At 45.2% G+C, this 20,640-nt stretch overlaps 1 protein-coding gene across 3 annotated transcripts in view; it reads left to right on the top strand.

The window, feature by feature from the left end:
* Positions 1–58: 58 nt before the first annotated feature.
* LOC102202080 (uncharacterized protein C1orf21 homolog) overlaps positions 59–20,640 on the top strand; it is a 30,060-nt gene continuing 9,478 nt past the window's right edge. The window contains exons 1-3 of one of the 3 annotated variants that reach the window (XM_005727065.2): positions 469–808; positions 12,393–12,468; positions 13,642–13,771. In XM_005727065.2, coding sequence (XP_005727122.1) covers positions 13,681–13,771 — 91 coding nt within the window. In that variant the 5' untranslated portion in view covers positions 469–808; positions 12,393–12,468; positions 13,642–13,680. Of the gene's footprint in view, positions 447–468; positions 809–12,392; positions 12,469–13,641; positions 13,772–20,640 lie in introns of those variants that run through there. The other 2 variants (XM_005727066.2, XM_005727064.2) reach the window with 2 other exon arrangements.

The following is a 20,640-nucleotide window of genomic DNA, read 5'->3' as shown; positions in this document are numbered from 1 at the left end:
GGTTTAACAATGTCGCTTTCCTGTTTTACTGCACCGGACTGTTCTCATGTGATTAAAATGTTCCATTATTTTTTATCTTGTTTGAGAGGAAATGATGAACACATGCTGGCTTTTGTGGAACAAAGAGGCAGGAGATGTGAAAATCACTTCTGTTCCGACAGAGGTTTCTGTGCAGTGGGCGGACACCCCCATCAAATCACTCGAGTTAACGTGACAGACGTGTAATTGGGAAATTGTCAGTATGCGCCATGGTATTACTGTCAGAGTGATTCAAACCCTGCTGCAAGAGTGCTCATCATATTTAGCAGAAATATGTATTTAAATCTGTTTTTGTCACTTGAGTAGAAGTACAAGTATCTGCTGAACCGATCCCATGTTTACACTCGCTGGCGGTTATTTTAATCCGGTGCCAAGAAATGAAAACACAGTAAAAGTACACGACAGAGGTAAGTGAGTACTCGGTACATTTCCAGCACTTTTGTTTATGTGCACATTTACGTGCGTGTCTCATGAATGCGAGCGGCTCTCCTGCTGTTCAGCGCCTTCGGAGCGTTTTTACGCAGCGGTGATGTGCAGCTCGGGCCCGGCGCTGATTGGTGGCTCGGTGGGGCACTCCTCAGCAAGATGGCTGCATTGCTGCGCGCAATAGTGGCATCCTGGTGAAATGACGCAAGCCACAGTTTACGTTCAGTCCTCGCGGCTCCGAGCCTGAGCTCTCCAGTCTCCATAGCGCAGATCCCGCCCGACACAGCCGGAAGACCGCCCGACTCTCCTCCTCCACCGGACCGAGTGGAACCGGTTCATTTGAGTAAGTAGCAGCGGGGATTGCCTGTTGATGTGTCCCAGAGGTGCGGTTTGTCCTGCTGTTCGTGGACTCTTTTGTTGTTGTTTCCCGAGTGTCCGTGATTACCGGGCGCTCTCCTTCCTGCACACCGTCGATGGTTTCTCGCTGGCGGGGCTGGCCGTGGGGCTAACGACGCTTTGTTTCTCTGTTTCTCTCGCTCGTTTTTAACTATCATTGTTGTTACTGGTGGTAAAATCCACGAGGAGCCCACACGGAGCTGTGTTCCTGTCTCGCGTTTGGACTGTGTGAATGCGCTCGCTCGCTCGCCTTGGACAGCGTTGGCTCGGCGCATTTCAAATTTTCCACACATCCTGGCGGCTGTGCCAGGCTGTCCCGCTGCTGGGAGCCCGTGTGTGTGTGTGGGGGGGGAAACACTCCTCACAGGGAAGAGCAGCTTTGGTCGAAGCTACAGGCCGTTAACCTTTGTGGAAATGAAACTATGAGCACACGCACACAGCACTGACTCCCCCTGTGGGGAACAAAGCTCCCAGTGTCTCCCTGTAGCACAGCTGGACACAGCTGTTAAGCGGCTCGAGCTCCAGGACAGAGCAGAGCTCTGTGGCCGGCCATGGGCTCACACCTCTGCTGCTGCTGCTAAACCTGTGGTACAACTTCTGAGCTGCCTTCTGTCCACAGCAGCCTTTTGGCCTGCGGGGGAACGACCTGCTGATCGTCTTTGTTCCTCATGACTGCCTCAGAGGAAGACAGAAGCTGCTGGATTGTATGAACAAAGTCACAGCAGCCAGGATTACATCTGATACACAGACCATTTGCAGCTCATTAGCTCAAAGTTACCCGAGTCTGTTTCAGATGGATCCTTCCTTCCTTCCTCAGACACTATGAAGCACACCGGATCGCCAAAGGCACTTCAGAAGTTTCCAAACCGCCTTACTGGCTGCTGCCTTTAAATGTGCCATATGGTCATTAGCTACTGTAGACTACAGCGTGCCATCAGCAGCAGATCATTACATCCTTTGGTGGCTGTGCAGTTCTGGTGTAGCCAGACAGTTAAAGGGGACAGCATCCATCACCTGCAGCTCCCATCAGGGCCAGACCAGCAATCCTGTGGGTGGATGTTGTGGTGCCCCTCCTGACTTTAGCCTTGTTTTATCTCCATCTATCTGCCTCCATCTGCCTCTCTCCTCCACACTCCCTCCCTCACTTGTTTATCTGTTACTGTGTGTGTGCTTGTTTGTCACATATGCCTTTCTGTTTCCGGTGGCTGAAATATAAACGTCTCACTCCTCCACACTCCTTCTCTTCCTCTCTATTCTGAGTCCTCCTGCTTCTTCCTTGTCCACCTGTGGCCTCCTCACCTTCAACTGATTAAAAGCGATCCAGGTGAACACACAGGCGCTCATAGGGTCATCCCGCAACACCTGTCGTGTCATCTTGTGGGGAAGTGGAGGGTTTCCATGGTTACCGCAGGATGTCTTCTCTGTCTGTGGGTGTGGGAGGGAGTTCCCGTGACTGTCTCTTCCATCCAGTTTGTGTTCGCTTTGCGGGCATTGTGTTCTGTGGGAGGTGCAGCTGAGTGCTGTCAGCTGTGATAAGGTAGTCTGTATTGCAGTGTGGAAAGCACAAGGTCAGCACAACTCAATCCTCCAGGTTCACTGTACCTGTCAGTTTGACTGAGGGCGTCGCAGGCTGATTAGGTTTTCTACCCGGCCGAATAAACAAAGTGCAAGAAGCAAATGTTGCAATACTAAGCCCAAAAAATCCGCACTTTGTCATTAGCTGCCGCTGTGCTCCTTCTGCTCCGTGCATTCCTGTTTATTTTGCATTTGGTGTGCAGATCGGTGGACGAGGGCTGAGTGGCCTGCACACATGCTTTCTGTCACACGACGAAGGGTCCTGTCTCTGTGTCCCTGGCTGCGTTTACAGTTCAGTTCGTGTTCAGAGTCCAGCTGGGATGGAGACATGGGGACAAACTACAGTATTGATTTTGCTTTCCGTTTCTTTTTCTTTTTATTCGCCTGTTTTCCAATCTCTACTCTAGTTAAAGGGGCGCTGACGGGGTCTCAGCTGTGGAGCTGTTAATGCACAAGTAGGTGGTGGTGAAAAATTATATAAAAGGTCAGTGTTTTGGAGGAGGGGGGTTCCTGTTGGCGGTATACCAGTTCCATCTTCCCATACTATGACACCCTTGTGTGGCTGTTAATGCTCAGTTAGAGCACTCAGCTCTGTTATTAAGGATGTATGAACTGAGCCATGGTTGTTGGAGCCCAGCTTCCAGTACCACCAGCAGACATCAGGGCCAAGATTTCAGCGTCTGTCTTCCAGGCTTCACAAGATGGTAGCTGATGGTTATCTGATGGATTAGACTGTTTACCTGCGAGTTTACCTGTGCTCCATAGCATTTGGACTACAAGCCGAACCCAGAAAGCTTTGTGTACTAAAAATATGGTCTCTCACCTACAAATTCTGCATATTGATGTTTGGAGTCTGTGCATAAAGATGAGAGTGCAGGTTGGTTTTACCTTTCAGCAAAACCCTAGTTCCTGTTTAGTCTAAGCATCTTGTGCACAAACATGTCTGGAACTTGCTTGGTTGTTCAAATATAACAAATTCATCACAAGCAGAACTACGTGTGGCAAAACACTTATCCTTCACATGCATGTCGTCGGCATCACCGTATTGTAAATCATAATAATGTCTTTCTGGGTGTCTTTAGGGTAAACTGCTGGAAGGTTTTGTAGCGTGTGTGTAGGATAATGGACCGACCAAAAGCACTGGTTTGCATCTGAAAGAATAACATTGCAGATGCGATACCAGCCATGTTGAGATTTTAAACATGGGCTCGTTTGCAGCCACCTGAAGAGGCGAAACATTCAGTGTGTTTTTTATTCCCACACAAACAGTCGTCTGAAGGGTCTTGGCCAGTCGTCCTGCCAATTATGCAAAGATTCGTATGCGTAATTTCTTATGACTATTAATGCGGGCACGGTTTTAATTGTGTGCCTCGTGGGTTGGTTTGTTGGCAGTTCAGATGGATCTGGGTAAGAAAACATAAACACGTCTGACCTCGTGTGCCCTGCTGTGTTGGAGGAGGCCGACACCATCAGCTGCGCAGCTGTCTGTCAGCAAACGTGATCAACAAGAAAATCGGTGATGTAAAAACATAAACCACCTTTAGAGCTCTACCCTTAATTAGCAGCAGTACTTTTACTTTGGAGAACCTGCACCCAGCATGGAAAATAATATTCAGCTATAGAGAAGTGCAAAAATTCACAAGTACAGCATTTAAAAGGTTTACTTCATTACTTCCAAACCCCTCACGCTCCCTAGATGCTGTTAATTATATCACCGTCATGTCGCCCAAGAATTTTCCCCCATTACTTTTCCATCTTTCTCCTGTTTCCGCTGTTTTGCTTTGAAATCTTGTCAGTCAGCCACCTTAGGCTCTGACCTGCTTTCGCCTCAGTCCCACAGAAATGACTACCTGCCTTTTGCTCTTTCAGGGAGCTGAGTGCTACTAACGCCAGCCATTTGCAGGCCTCAGAGGAGACATTTTATCCTCTAGTCTAGCCTGCATTAGTTGAAATCATTCGTTTCTCTATGGCTTGATTTTTTTTTTACCTGTACCGAGATACGGCTTAATGCTGCTCACGTTTCAATTAGAGTGCTTAACTGCTCTTTCTTCGCTCTCTCTCTGAGTGACAGCACTGAAAGGAAATGGTGAGAGCCGTGCAAACTTCTGTGGGCCTGTAGTAACAACACTGGCCTCTTCCCAAAAATACATAAAAGCTTGTCTACAGCTTACTCCAGCTTCTTCACCAGCACATGCCTCAGTTCTGCACAATATGCCTCTCATTGTCAGTCACAAGGCCGGGCTTCAGTTTCACTCAGCAGAACAGGGTCCCCTCTGTTTCCACGTCCACTCCTCCACCCATGGCTGCTTGTCATCCTCATTACTACAGTGAGAGGAAGAGGAAAGAGCCACTCAACGGCAGACAGCGAAAAAGAGAGAAGAGAGGCACACAAGCAGCAGCAGAACACTCATGATGGACCTTTACTGTCCACCGGCCTGTGTGTGTGTACGTGCGTGTGTGTTGGCATGACTTCCCAGGCTTGTCAGGCTGATGGAGTGCCTAAAGTGGGACAGGAGGAGAGGTGCAGCATTTGCTGCCTGGCTAGAGTAAATATTATGGCGCACTGGCCCACGAGTTGCCGGCACTGTGCTCTGTCACATAGAGACGCAAAGACACGCTCAACACGCCGCAGCTCGCGATTCACCGTACGAGCCATTTGCAGTGACTCCAGGTGGAGCGTTTTGATTTTTGAGTGTTTATTAGGTCAGCTGGTGCAGTGTGTTTGCGTTCTCACTATGAGTTATGCAACATGACTAGTACATATGAGATGATTTGTCAATCAGATTTTATCACTTAGTCATAGATTTTATCACATAAGCTGAACTGAGGGGGTTGAGTATAAGATAAATAAGGATTTTTAAAGTGTTAATTATGCAGAGCAATATTTTTTTCCCTCAGGGAGCTTTACTGTTTGCTTATTTTAGCCGTACATACTTTTTTCTGGAGTTGTCCTCTATCATCACATACAGAAGGATGAATAATTCAGAGAAAATTGTGAACTTGTGACCCCTACAGTGAGGGATCCAGTGGCTCTAATATGCTGTGAGGACTCTTTCCTGGCATGGATCGAGGCCCAGTTGTCCCGTGGTGTTCTCAAATTTTTGATGACAGAGTGCCAAGTTAGGGAGCCAGCATACGACCGAGTGCCGCAGAGAAAACATCCAAACCTCAAACACTTGCAGGTGTTTATTCCATATTCAGAGGATAGACTTGTGTTGGTTTATAGCTTCATGTGTTGCCATATTTCTTTGCACCGGCTGTATTTGGGGTGTTATGGGGTCTCTTGAGGACAGAGCAGAGCTGTGAGCGAATGAATGTCGCGTATTGTTATCTTGTCATGCTGCTGCGCTCCATGAAATTGCAGGGGAAGCCTATGATGAAGCACTTTTTTGATCTAAAAGATTATGCCTCAATCTACAGTGCACCAGGGGTCATTGGATTGTTTGAGTATGAAAATGATGTGAATCATGTTGCTGGCTTTACTCAACCAAGGGAAACAGTTACTGGCTCCGTCTCACTGGAGTAAAAATAGGATGGCAACTTCCTTGTGACTAGGAAAAATTGGTGGGTGGTGACTACATTGAATTGCTTAAAGTCCAAGGAGTTACTCCAACCAACTGGTTACCGTTCAGCTGGTTGTATTCTGGCTATAATCATGTATAAAAGCAAGGCCGTCACCATCCTGCAGCACCTACGTCACTATTGGAGGACAAATTTCTACATTTCTGTCTCAGCTCACGGAAGTTAGGCTGGATTCTGGATCTAAGTAGTTACTGCGAATTTGTGTGCATTTAGACGGAAACAGATTTGATCTGTTTATCACAGTTAAATGCTGCGTCATTGCAGACTACATATAATTGTAAACTTGACTCCATTCATCCCCAAACAGATATCAGACTGACTCTATCTCATCCCTGTTTTATCAACGTCTTGATGCTCCAAGGTTGTTTTGAAGACGTTAACTGAAATTGAGTGGTTGCAGACCTGGTGTCCACCTTTGAAACTGCAGTATCAGAGGCAGCGACGGTGACGCAGGTCACACAGGGCACGCAGGTTTGGATAAAGGGGGAGAGAGGCTAGTTGGCTGATGATATCAGTGGATGTTCCACCTGAGAAGGCACCATTAATGCTGAATGTTATACACATGCTGCATTCCAGATGAGCTTTTGTGTTTTCATGGAAGTCCTTAATTATGTCAGCCAAGACTGCATGTTATTACATCATGACCGCTCTGAAAGTCCAGCTGCCCACGCTCGCTGCACGTCACCGAGGGAGATGTGCTCCTTGCAGTAAACTCAAAAAGAGCCTAATGATATGTTGTGTTTTGTACTATTTTCAATTAAATATAGGCTTTGAGCCGTTTCAAACCACTGAATTCTCTCTTCTTCTTCTTTTTTTTGTTTTAGATTTAAAGCGCATCCAAACCTTTTTTGTGTTTTTGACATGCAGTTTCTAAAGCGTAGCTCAGCACTCAGCTGTGAAGATGATGAAGCAAAGATAGAAACTGTCGCTGTGTCGTCACAGGTGAAGTCACTCTCCCTGAGGCTTAAATGGCTGCTGAGCGAGCACTTCCCCATCACAGCCGGGAGCTTTACGGTGGGAACCGATAAACGCACACGTCCAGTTCACGCACAGAAATAAACCCGTTAAACAAAAACTCTCTCTGCTATGCTTCAACCAGTTTTCCGCCTTTGTTTGGCCCGTTTTTCAGGCTCTGTGGTTGCTTGTGCTCCCTCTGGCACAATCTTGCATTTGAGAAACCCTTGCACTGCACACTACTCGGTCTGTGTGCACGACCTGTGTTTGTGCAAGCATTCACATCTTCCTCACAGCGCTTTGAGTTCCTCCTTTAACAAACTGACTTGTAAAGGAGGCTTGTTCACAGACCTGAGGGCAGGTCACGTCCCACACCAACATATGCAGGCATGGGCAGGCCTCTGTGTTTGCCAAATCATTTTCAGGGTCTGGTTATTTGCCATGTGTTAAATATACAACTTGGTCTGCATTTAAGAAGAGCTCTTTGTATCGCCTGGCTCAGGATTATTGTTTCAAACTGCTTACAATTGCTTACGAGGTGAAACAGCAACAGGAGGCTCTGCGCCAAATCTGGGGTAAGATCGGCTTGAATGACGCAAGAGCTGCTAGCTGACATCACAACTTCTTTATCTTTAAACTGGGTTGCCCCTCTGTTTTGGCCCATATGCTCACAATGAATCTTGAGCATCTGGATCCAGAGGCGGTCGTGTGCCAGTTGGTGTTAAGAACCTTTTATCCTTTTCACACACTGGATGTTTATCGGGCCATGTTGGCTCACAAGCTGAGCCAACATGGCCCGTGTGTGTATACACTGAGTTGCCAGGCTTGTCCCATTGACACACTTGAGCATCTACAGAGCAGCTCAGTCCTGCTGTCCTGTGGGTTAAATCAACACTGGAAAAAACAGAGCTCACACACTGCAGAACTCCCAGTTTTTACTTATTTATTTGTAATACGTCTTCAATAGGTAAAAATTGGCTGAGCACATTTTTTTTTCGTTTTCACCGGTTGGCCCCCCTTTTGTTTTGGTTTTTTTTTCCGTATTTAAATCAAAGCTGAGCAACGCCCCACTGTGGTTTTGCACGTGGCACAGAATGGCACATTGGGCAGAGCTCAGTACTAACTCGGGCTGATTCCTGCTGGAGTTGCCAGTCCTAAAAGTGTATGCACTGATCTCACTGTACAGTGGAACACGTGCAAATGTACAATGCCAGCGCGGCTCGTGCAGCAGCACAGTGGACGAGCCTTTGGTGGCTTTTTGTCGAAGCGTTTTATTGTAGTTTGTAAATTAAACTGTGCAGTTCCCTCAAAAAGCCATTTACCTGCACTTTGCTCTACATAAAGAGGTAAAAATTGACTTTATTAAAAAACAAAAAACAAAACGTCAACCAAAAAACAATTTTCACATTTGCATTGTTAATACTGATGTGTTACAGTGGCGATTTAAGACATTTTGAGCAATATGCACGTGTTTAGAGGTGGAGGTTTAAAGCTGGAGAATCAATTCAGATTGGTATCTCCATATTTTGTGTGCAGATTATGAATTCTTTAAAGTATTATTATTATTATTATTATGATGAAGTTTGATTAAATGTGAAATTCTGTCCATTTAGGCAACAACAAATGTGTGATTTTTGATGACTTATCACAGCTAATTGGTGAATCATCAGCAAACGATGGAAATGACCCAGTTCAATGGCAGACTGTTAGTAGACTATTGGAAGTCTGTTGGCAGACTTGTAGCAGACTTCTGGCAGACTGTTTGCAGACTGTTTGCAGACTGTTGGCGGTCTGTTGGAAGACTGTTGGAAGACTGTTGGCAGACTTTTAGTAGATTGTTTGCAGACTTGTAGCAGACTTCTGGCAGACTGTTGGTAGACTATTAGTAGAGTTGTGGCAGACTGTTGGCAGTCTGTTGGAAGACTGTTGGCAGACTTTTAGTAGATTGTTTGCAGACTGATTCTGTCTTAGCAATATCTCAGTAGGTTTGGCAGCAAAAAATAACCGAAGTGAGATAACTACACCATAATAGATAAAACAAATACTGATAAAGTTGAACTTGAAGGACATAATATATATTGTTGGGTGTCTGGTGTTCAAACCTCTACATGTGTTTCTGATTGTGCAGCTCTGAAAATATATTATCTATGATGAAACCAACACTCAAGCCTTCATGTAAGCATTCCTCGTTAAAACCTGCCAAAGATTTTTGTGATGCTTGTGAGAAGACCCAAGTGTTAAAATGAGCAGAAGTCTGATTTTGAAAGGATGTGACTTCTTGAATTATGCGCCACTGAAGAATGTCTGAGCCTTTGGCCTTGGTGTTATTTATTTATAGGTGTGTTTGGCTGTGTAATAGTCTGCCCTTCTGGCTGTAGCTTATATGCATAACCCGAGTAATAGCAGCTTGGCCTAAGGATCCACAGCCTAGCATTATCCCTGCACACAACAATAGCTCTGGGAGTGCTAGGTCTATTTTAAGCCTGCTCCTACTCACAATTTGATGTTTCAATACACACAAATCAAAGCCTTCAAACAAATGCTGCCCACACACTAGAGACCCTTTGAAACTTCACGTCTATCACGGCTGCTTACATTTCTCAGCGTACGTCCTCCGGTGGTTTTCGGAAAGGGAGTTTCTGTGCTTTGTTCATCTAATATTCACTTCAGTTGTACGCTAATAGTGAAGAGAGACTTGACTGCTCGCTCTTGGTGTCCTCTCTCCCGTTACCTTTGTTGGCATGTTCTTTTTCTATCTTTTTTTCTCCATCTCTGGCGTTTGATTCTCCACTTCACTGTGATGTAACTCTGACAGATAACATGGGCTCCTCCGGCAGCGTTTCCAGGTGCATGCCTCGTGCTTCTTCCCTCATTTATGTGCCTATGTCAAGAGACAGATAATGCGGGATGCGATTATTGCTGTGTCTTTACGACAGCGTGCCTCAGACTGCTGCATTAAGATCTCCCAGCTGTGTGTGAGGTGAATGTGGCTTTATGAGCACATGTGAGGCATAATTGAGTTGTTCCAGAGTGGTAGTTGTAGTAAGAGGTATCCCAGGCTGCCTGGGACGGGCTGATAAGCTGCTCTCTAGACCAGAACTCCTACTCAAGCCACAGGTGACCCTACACACTCATCCCGAGCTTGCATGTGTGTGTCTAAGTGTCTGGATTCTTGCCCGCAAGGTATTACTCCCTCATGCCTGTAGGCCCTTAGAGAAATTCATGTGTGAGCTCTGCTCAGGCTCCAGAGATTAATGTCTTTTCTCCTGCAGAGCTGAGAAAGGGATTCATATATGAGTTCTCTCATCTTGCACTGAATATTCACACACCTCAGAGTCTCAAAGGAGCAACGAAAGATAATTAATTTCAGGATGCTTCTTTTTTTTTGCTATGTATGGTTTGTTCCTGAGAATTGTTGCAGTCTCCTCGACACTCCTCTGCTGCCTCACCGTGTGACAACCTGCCAAGTGACAGTGAATGAAGCAGCCTGTGATAAAGGGAACAGCAGCAGCTTAGTTTGCTGATAATACTGGCCAGTAAATTCTGGGCTACATAGTACCTGCACACGCAGGTACTCGAGCGCTGTGCACCTGGCGCTTTGTGTCATATCCAGTGAGATGGAAGCTGGTGGGCCGCAACCTAAAGACGGGAGTAAACACGGGCCTCCTGTCAACTTCAAACGCTCTGAAGGAGCAGCGAGGGCCAGGCGGCGTTCTTTTGAAGCTCTGCACTCGTCCTCCTCTCTGGACCCTATTGTAGACCTTTTCCTTCCACCTTGTCCCCCTTCAGCTCAACCCACCCTCCCTCTCTTTGTCCTTTTTCTCTCTATTTTCAGTGTCTTCAAAAAGCCTCTTCTTCACTCTGCCTCTTATTATTTATGTACCGGCGGCACAGATTTAATCAGGTGTGTGTGTGTGTGTGCGCGCATTTTTGTAAGTGGCAGCAGTCAGATGGGCCTGTCAGAGACAGCATATGGCATGTGTGAGTGACACAAAAACTATCTACATACAGCGTGTGCAGCTTTGTGTTAGCTGTTCTGCAGGGTGGGAGGGTTTTCTTATTTTCTATAGAGTAACGATGAGTTCGATTTAGTTTGTTCATGCCCTCACGTTGTTCTCAAACAAAGCTCTGAGTTGCGTTGAAGTAATTACAGAGACTTAACGGCCGAGTCAGACTGGTTTACAGGTTACAGGTTTGCTGAAAGTGAAAATATTACTGTAATGCATAAAATCAGTCTGTTGGTGTCTTTGTCTGTAAACTCCTCCGAAACCATCTGCACTCAAACTTGAACTACAGGTGCTTTACTACTTATCTGATGGTTCTCATCTATATCAGGCATTAAAAATGCATCAAGTTGCCTAGCAACAGATGAAAATTATTCGTTTTTAGCATTTATGAACCTTCAACACCTCATAAAAGAAATGTGTTTCAGGGGAGTGACATCAAACTCATATCCACAAAAGTTTCATTATGCATGGCTAGCAACCGCCTAGCAACAGGCCAAAATTACACTTTTTTAGCATATATGCAATGTCTGTCTATCTAGAAATAAAATATTCATTTCAAATTTTAAGTATATCAGTTTACCAACAGCATGAACAGGCCAAACAGTATAATAGCACAGAGCTGTATTCATATCGCCGATGTTCCAGGTAGATCAGATCACCAATCTGATATTTGGATTGGATATCCGGACTGGAAAAGTTCGATGCTGATGCGGTGAACGTGGCTCCCTGTTGCTCTGCGTTTGCTGTGTCACAGTCAGTAGCAGAGCAGCATTTGCTCATGTAGAGAGACTTTATCGTTCATTTTATGCATCGCAGTCCTGTTTACACTTTTGTTGTTGATCCTGATGATGTTAACAGTTCATATAAGAATAATTGCAGTGTCTTCCTCAGAGTAGGAACACCTCGCTCATTTAACACAGCTATTGGATTTTTACTCTGTGTTAACAGATCAGTGCATCCTTATATCATGGTGCCCGATATGCAAAACAATTTTTTTTGTTTGTTTATTTTTAATGGATGGTAACACAAATTAGTGTAATCTAGGGAAGGGTTTATCTCTTCAGCAATGTTGGCTTCATGTAGCAGAGAAGCATCACTACTGAGCAGATAGTGGTGCAATAATCACATTAACTTGCTATGTAGTTCCCATAAAATCCCATCACTTCTCCTTTTCTGTGTAACTTCATAAATACAGCTAGTCAGACATTTACATTCATGAACTTTGGACAGACAGTTGAACAAATCAGGGAGGGGTCATCTGAAGTTGCCTTTTTCTCCTACATTTCAGATAACTCATGATATACATGCACTGTCACTACTGGAAACGCTTGGTGTAATTTTAGGTGAGGTTTCTAATGAGCTATTTATATATAGTAATATGTACCTATTCTTTTTATGTTGAATTTTTTGCAGGATATTAGAAGAAGAGGTAGTTTCAGCAGCTTTGGCAGATTTTGATGCCAGATGTTTGGACTCGTGACCCCCTGAGGTTGGTTTGTGTCTCCTCCCCTGTCCTTGAACTTGGTATTTTTCGTTTGCAGCCACCGATACTGGGGATTATATTAATATTATCTTCTCACTAATAAAAATCAGCATTGCTATCTGGCACAAAATCTATGCGGGCTGTGCTGTAATTAGTTTTTAGTTTAACTCTGCAATTAATGACTGTGATAAGTGCAGAGTCATTAACTCTGTATTAATGAATCCAAAGACTAAATAACACCTGAACCGTGTCACTGATCAGCCCACCTGCAGCTCCTGTGATACTGGTAGAGTTCAGCTAATTATTTTTGGTTGTTTAGACCAACAGCTTCACTCTCTTAGCTCACCCGTTAATTTAGTTTTCACAGACACAGTGTATTTTACACTGGCAGTTTCACGGCCCACTGCAGACAGACGGCAAACATCTATCGGAGGAACATAGTTTGGCATTTAGCAAAAGAGGGAACTGGACATTTAACAGCTGGAGACAAACAGAACTTTGAGGGTGGTGAATATTCACCTAGCAGCCAAAGGTACGGATGCTGATGTTGCTGTTTGCGCAGGCAACCAAGAGGTTTCCTACAAACATCACTTAGTAGTGTTTTCAGATCAAAAGTCCAAATATTCAGGTGTGACTAGCTCTGTAGGTTTTCACATTTAAATACATTTGTGTTCAGTTTCACAAAACACATTTATTTATTTATGCATTTCTTTTAGTTTTTTAGGTGTTTTGTATAACAAGAATAAAAAGGATAAAGCATATATCAGATGGGTTATGCTCTTTATTTACCCTGCACTGCACCCCTGCTGCTGCTGCTCCATGTATTTAATGGCAGTGGCTATATTTAGCTCTGAAAGAAACTCTTATGAGGAAGTAATAACCTGCAGCATGCGCTATAAATGTGCATTTCTTTTTCTACTGAGCCTCCTAACGCCAGGTGTGAATTCACACTTCTGTGAAGTGTGCTTTGGTTTCCTGATTCAGAGGCATGGAAAGGATGGGAAAATGAAGACAAGTCATTTCTGAGGGTTGTGCTGCATGGGAAAAAAAACAACATAAACGACATTTTGCACCGATCGGGAGTCGCCATAAAAGCTCAAACCGCCGTAAAAACAACAGCGCTGTTCGTTTTATTGTGTCTGTCGTGAATACGAAGTCTTGTTTTCTCTCTCTGTGCAGGTGAGAGTGCGATGAGGAGAAGTTTCAGAGTGTGAGGCCATGGGCTGCACCTCGGCCAAGCAGGTGTCGGCCGTGCCCAGCGATGAGGAGGGACGCGGCAAGGCCTACAGCAACGGCGACGTCTTCACCGGTCAGTTCGCGAACGGATGTCAATAAAATCTTCACTGCTCCATTTCACTCAGTTGATTGCTCAGCGTGGACCCATTACCCCGCCTGCCCACACAATATACATCCTCATTGTTACACCTCATGGTACTTCGGCGGAGTGTAAAGTTCTCCAATTCAGACAATAACTGTCAACACCGCCGCTTTTATTGGAGATGTCTGTGCTGACAGTTCGTGTAAGAGAGGAAGTAACCAGTTAGTGAGATGACGGCGTTGAGTCGTGTCCTTGGATGGGACCTGGCATGTTCGTTCCATCTCCATATTGCTATTCTTGCGTTTTTATTAGAGTAGAACAACAGAGAAACGTCTTCTCGCTGACATCAAATGCTAAAAATGTAAAAAGTGAAGGTTTCTGAAACTGTAAATGGTAAACTGCTGTCACAAAGCAGACAAAGGGTATTTGATGGGCATCATGAGTCCATACTGCTTTGGTAACCAGCCAGAAAGGTTTGAAAACAGCTGGATTAGCTCAAAAGAACAACAGTTTTAACAGTGCTCACTTTCTACAAATGTGTCTGCCAAACACGACCTAATTTTGTAGATTTGATTAATAAAAAATGCAGAGAGATTCATTAGTAATGAATATACTACAGTCCTTAGTTGCTCCCTTTGCTTTAGCAGCGTGTAGCCGGCTGTTGTGTAATGAGGGGCAGGAATAAAAGCTGGAGCCGGAGAGAGATGATGGGTGGCGGAGGGATTAACAGCGATTAAGAATTAGGAGCAACACTCTGGTATAGCTGCAGGCGGGTGAATGCATGTGGCAGATGATGATCCACAGGAGGTCCCCTCTCTCTGTCGATCTGTCATCCCCCTCTCCCTCTGATCTTTCTAACTCCTCTCCAGCCTCTCACCTCCTCCCTGTCACCCCTCTCTAACTCTGCTCCTGCCCTGTTTCGTGCTCCTCTCTGTTCTCTTTGCCCTCTCGTCTCCCGCTTTGTCTTCTGAGCAGCGCCAGAACACGGCAAGGAGACATGAAGGAGAGCAATGAGATGAACATTTTTTTCCTTGAGAGAGGAAGAGAGTGACGTATTTTGGCGCTGCAGGCCTTTTTTTTTTTCTTTCTTCAATCTATTCTCAACTTCTGTGTCTTCCCGTCCCCCCTTTCAAGGCCTCGCTCTTCTCTTCCTTTTTCTCTCTGTCACACTATTTTGGGTCTCTGCACCCCCTTCTCCTCCCTCCTCCTTCTCTTCCTGCCTTCATCTCCCAGTGTTTCTCCCAGCTCTTTTCCTCTCTTCTTTGGCACAACATTAGGTCAGAACCTTGTGTCCTTTCACATCCCCTCCTCCTTCCTCCCTCTTAGTCCCATCCTATCCCCTAGTCTCACTGTCAGTTGGTTAAAGGGAAATCTGGAATGGCAGTGCATGGGTTGGACTACTATTTGAGAGTGTGTGGGGATATCTTTGTGGGGACCAAAAATTGGACGATTACTATACTTGTGGGGGCCAACAGCCCTTATGGGGACCACACATTTTAAGGCATTTTTGAGGCTCAAAATGTGGTTTTAGCGTCAGGGTTACATTTGGGTTATAGTTATATTTAGGGTAAGGGCTAGGGTTAGGCATTCATTTTTGATGGTTAGGTTAAGGGTAAGGGGCCAGGGAAAGCATTATGTCAATTAGATGTCCCCACAAGATATGAATATCCGAGGTGTGTGTGTGTGTGTTTGTGTGTGTGTGTGTGTGTGTGTGTGTGTGTGTGTGTGTGTGTGAAGGTAGAGATGGAAGTGACCTGGATTGTGCGGATTAGAGTTATCCCAGGCCTCAAAACCCCAAAAGCATCTCCCTTCTTAATGCCCCCCTTCCTTATCTTCACCCGCTTCGCGTGCACATCTTTCTGCTGTCGCTGTCGTCACATACTGTGCAGTCATTCTTTCCCACTCGACTCGCCGCCCTTTACAACCGCTGCCAAACTGGCTCGCAGCATCCGGTTTACTTCTCATGACTTAGGCGGAAAACACTGGTCGGCTCTGGTCAGCCTACGCACACAAGTGTAACCCCAGCGGGCTGCGCGTCGGTGTGTTTGCATTCACGTATGCGCTGATGTTTTCATATCAGTGTGCTCGGTTAGACAGTAAGCCCTATTCATGCTCATGCAGATCTGCCTCCAACAGATTGTCTGGCAATCAGTCTGTCCTTGTGCCCTCTGTGTGCGTGAGTGTGTATTTGTGTGTCCCAGATATTCAGACTCCGGCCGCTAACCCTAACCAACCCCCCAAATGCCCTGCCCTGCCCTCCCCTCCCCAACCCTCTCTCAGTCGCTCTCACACAATAACCGGAAAAGGCTCAGCTCCATTACACAAACGCTGAGGGGACGACGAGGGAAAATAGCAACACTCTCCACAACATCGTGCTGCTGATGTCTGTAATAATTACAGTCAGAGGAGATTAGAGTGGAGATAGCAAGTATATCTGATTGTATATGTGGCAGCTCAACATTTATAGAAAACAAGGTGGTGTGCAGTTTCAGTGTTTATCTCAGTTTTTGTACTGAAAGGTTCGACTGTCTCACAGAATGAACACGTTACTGTCCTTCTGTGCCACAAGCAGACAACGCTACAATCACTTCCTGGGAGTAAAACGGGATTGCTCAGAAATTATTGTTCAAAGAAACTCGGGGCTTTCTTTATCGGACTGCTGAATGAGAATCAGACCTTGGAAATATTATCGCAGATGAAAAAAAAAAAAAAAACAGACCAGTTGCTTTCTTGAATTAACCGATTGTGCCATCGGTTCCCTGTTAAACTCGAGGAACACAAAACACAGCTGACAGCCCAAAGTCACAAATGACATCGTTTCTGTGTACGTTGCGTGCCGAGTGAAAACGACTCCTCTCTGGGGCAGCGCACAGACCTGAAGGTCACCGGTTCAATCCCTGGGATGGAAAAATAGACTTGGAACCAGAGGTGAGAGCAGCATTAGAAATGAATCCATCAGAGGGGCAGCTCAGAGTCAGAGAGGCAGAAATGGTTTGCACATGTGCAGCGGAGGCAGAGAGGATGATGAAGAAGATTCATGGATGTAGTGAAGGAGGACATGCAGAGGGTCGGTGTGACAGAGGTGGATGCTGGGATGGGGGCAGACGGTCTGCTGTGACGACCACTTATGGAAAAGAAGGAGGAGAAGAAGGTTTTCAGTATTATGAAGGCAGTTCACTTCTTGCTGGTATACATCGCAATGTTAACTTCTGCTGCAGACACAACCTGCTGCAGAGCAGGCTGCGACCTGGAAAGATGCCTCAGACCTCAGTGTGCTGAGAGTAAGAGGAAGTTTTTAAAGTATTGTCTTTCCCTGACGCACATTAGTAGAAAAATAGGTTTGTTCTAATTTTTTGCTCTCTATCAGCTCTAATATCTGAAAACAAGGCACCTATGTTTGTACTTGTTGACCTTTATATCACATTTGCATGTGCGCTAGGCTGACATTTGAATTGTGCTTTTATACTTGTTCTGTACCTGCTCTCACACTCTCGGGGCTGCAGCTGAGAGATTTTAAAAACCGACACTGTCTTCCGCATATCTGAACACGGATTTCATCTGTCAGATTCTCCCGAGTCTCAGTGAACTCAGTGATGTAATACTAATCAGTTCAATTACACTCCTTCCTTTAAACTTTACAAATGCACCAGCTCTTTGTAGTGATGATCATCCGTACAGAGCTTTTAAACACTGCTCATCTGTCAGTTTTTTCAACTGGTCTGCTGACAATAGGCCTGTCTGTGGTTCTGGTGAATCATACAGCACCGCCTCCGTCATGTGAACGTGATCATTGAGAAACCAGAGGTTAACTTGGGTTGATAATGACCTTTGTGTGACCCCTGACACCAGATGTTGGGTTAAATGGACCTTGATTTTAAAGGTATGTTGCGTTTTTAATAGAGGGCTCATCAGCAGCTCAGTGGTTAAGTGGGACGGTGTTTAGAGGGGAGGCAAAAAAAACCCTGATTCATTCAGTGATCTTCAGAAGCCACAAGCTCCACAGCTGATTACAGAAGTTGAACTAAAGAGGAAGCTAACTCAGAGTCATGCACAGACAGCTCAAATACAGTCCAGCCCTGTGCTGACCTGTTGTTCCTTTCCTCATTTTCTACTGTTAAAATGGTGGATGGTCATACCGACCTTGGTACCAACCACCTGCGGCTGAAATCTTCTGTGAAAGGCAGCCAATCAGAAAGCAGGTTGGTTTAAAGTATGTCCTGAGGTCCAGTATAAGATAAATAAAGATTGTTTTAAGCAGAAAATCACAGGAAGCTACTCTGGAGTCCAACAACAAAATTTGTGGAGCTGGAAATGAGCATTTAAGTGTCTGTGTATGCATATCTGCTCCCATGCACTTCATCATCACGATCATCACTTTATTTCCAAAGCACTTAAAAACAACATAAGTGCTGTAGAAAAAAACGAGAGATCAAGTGTAAAACACTGAATCAGCTACAAGTTCATTCATAAATGCCAGATTAAAAATAGTACTACGCTAAAATCTGAGTTATGTGCTCTCGTTTGCTTTTCTGGCACAATTTCACCTACGTCCCAGGTGCATGGAGAAGTTATTAGGTTACCAGACCAACGCGTTTCGGCTTCATCATGACCCCGATGAAGGCCACAAGCCGACAGGGTCGTGAAAATCGTGCAGCAGCGTTTTTGTAACGGGTGTAGACGTGAGAGGGAGGCAGAATAACAATAATCCAGACGAGAGGTGATGCCTTTAGGTGGGATCTAGACAGGATGGGCTTGATTTTTGACAGCTGCCTCAACTGAAAGCACTTAAAAACAGGGAGGACTCGACTTGCATGTGGCGGTTAAGTTTTAGGCTGGGGTCCATTTTCACACCTAAATTAGTGATGCTGGATTTTTCATGTATGGCCAAGGAGGAAAAGTCAAAGGTAGGGATACAGCTGGAGCTACTGGATTTAAAAAGCATGACCCCAGTCTTTTTTTTTCCCTTTAAAATTAAGGAAATTCGGTGCCATCCATCCCCTGATGTCACTGGGATAATCAAGGAGAGGCTCTAATGCACACAAGAAGTGTTTAAGCTCTTTATGCATACAGGAGGTCTCATCCGTATGTAAGAGTTCTCTGAAAGTCGTGTTTATGCAGTAAAGTTTACTTATTGAATCCATCAGCTCAGCTCGCAGATGAGCAGAGAGCCTGCGCTAATCTTCTCCGCTTGTAACTTTCTCGTTACGACAGATCAGACGAGAGCCTTCATCAAACAAAAGCATGATCTGTCTCAGTGTTGGATATTTCTGAGAAGCTGTCCCAACACTGCAAATTCCACTTAATGTTTTTATTTCTTTTTACGTGAAGTTTGACTGTTTTCACACAGATGAGACTTTTCTCAGGTTCCTTTCATCTTGGAAGAGTTTTAGTGACAGTGAGAGACAAGCTGTAACTGACTTTCATTTGTGAGCAGCTGTGTCAGTCTCTGGAAACACATACCGGCACCCGACGTGTCTCCTGCATCTCTTACTTACTTTACTGATTAATCATGAGTCAATAACTTTTATTAGTTGTGTTATCAGTTTGCTATTTCGGTGATAATGTGTGGGAGTATTACTCAGAGATGAGATATCAGAGTATCTTTTTGGCATTTTAATAAACACGCAAGGGCTCTGAGTCAGTCGTGACCTCTCAGTCTAATCTAATACAGACATCTAATTAGCCAATCACATGGCAGGAACTCAGGGCACTGAGGCGTGTAGACATTTTCAAGATGTCCTGAAGTTCAGACTAATTGCCAGGGTGGGGAAGGAAGGTGATTTTAAGTGACTGTAAATGTAGTTGTTGGTGTGAGTGCTTCAGATACTGTTGCTCTGCTGGGATTTTCCGACGTGGCCGTCTCCGCCGTCACAGAGATGATATGATTCGACTGGTTTGGCTGCTTTGAGCTGGAAGGAAGGCAACAATAACTCAAATAACCACTCATTACAAACTAGGTGTGCAGAAGAACATCTCTGAATCCGTAGCATGTTGAAGCTTGAAGCGCATGGGCTGCAACGGCTCCTGTGAGCTACATACAGGAAAGTGAAGCTGCAGTCTGCACCAGCTCACCCAGCTAACATTCACACATTCACACTTCAGTTGTTGCATGCAGACTGGAGTCAAACCACCAACTTTCCGATTAGTAGGCAACCTGCTCTACCACCTGAGCTAAAGCCACCCCAGGCTTTCTGACGCTGATGCTTTGAGTAGAAAAGCTCTATGTAAGAGCATCTTCCGATAGCTCAGATAGTCTCAAACTGGTTTGTTCGTGATGATGAATCTGATCCAATAGAGCAACTTTAGGATGCAGTAAACGTCATGGATGCAGCAGCTGTCAGGGATGTTTCCAGCAGTGTGCTGAATCTGTGCCATAAAGTATAAAGATGGTTCTGAAGCATTAGCAAGGTGTTGCCTAATGTGTTCCCACAGCCAGTGCTTTAGTTCAGTTGTAGTTAACTGTATAACCTTCCTCCAATAGTTCAGTGACTCCAGCCGAAATGTTAAACGGGCCTTGCAGTAATAAACTGTTTGAGATCGTTCTCTTCCTGCTTTTCATCATTTTATCCCTGCCGGCAAGATTTCTGTTCAAAATATCATAAACAATTTTTTTTCCTCTCTTCTCCTTTCAAAGCTGATAGTCATTTCATTGGAGTGATGGTTGGTGTGTGTGCGCCTGTTTAGAGATGAGGGTTCGCGTTCAGGTGTGAGTGTCACGGCCAGACCGATGATGGCTTGTAGCCAGGCTGGCTGAGAGGGAGGACACACAGCAGGAAGGACAGAGTGACATAGCCACAGGACAGGCCAGCGAGAGCTATGAGAGCAGACACACACACACACACACACACACACACACACAC

This window comes from Pundamilia nyererei, unplaced genomic scaffold (assembly GCF_000239375.1).
Source record: "Pundamilia nyererei isolate P.nyererei 1_Seehausen unplaced genomic scaffold, PunNye1.0 scaffold00023, whole genome shotgun sequence".
In the NCBI taxonomy this organism is placed as follows: Eukaryota; Metazoa; Chordata; class Actinopteri; order Cichliformes; family Cichlidae; genus Pundamilia; species Pundamilia nyererei.
Note: the sequence above shows the minus strand (reverse complement) of the source record. Positions and strands in the feature narration are given on the sequence as shown.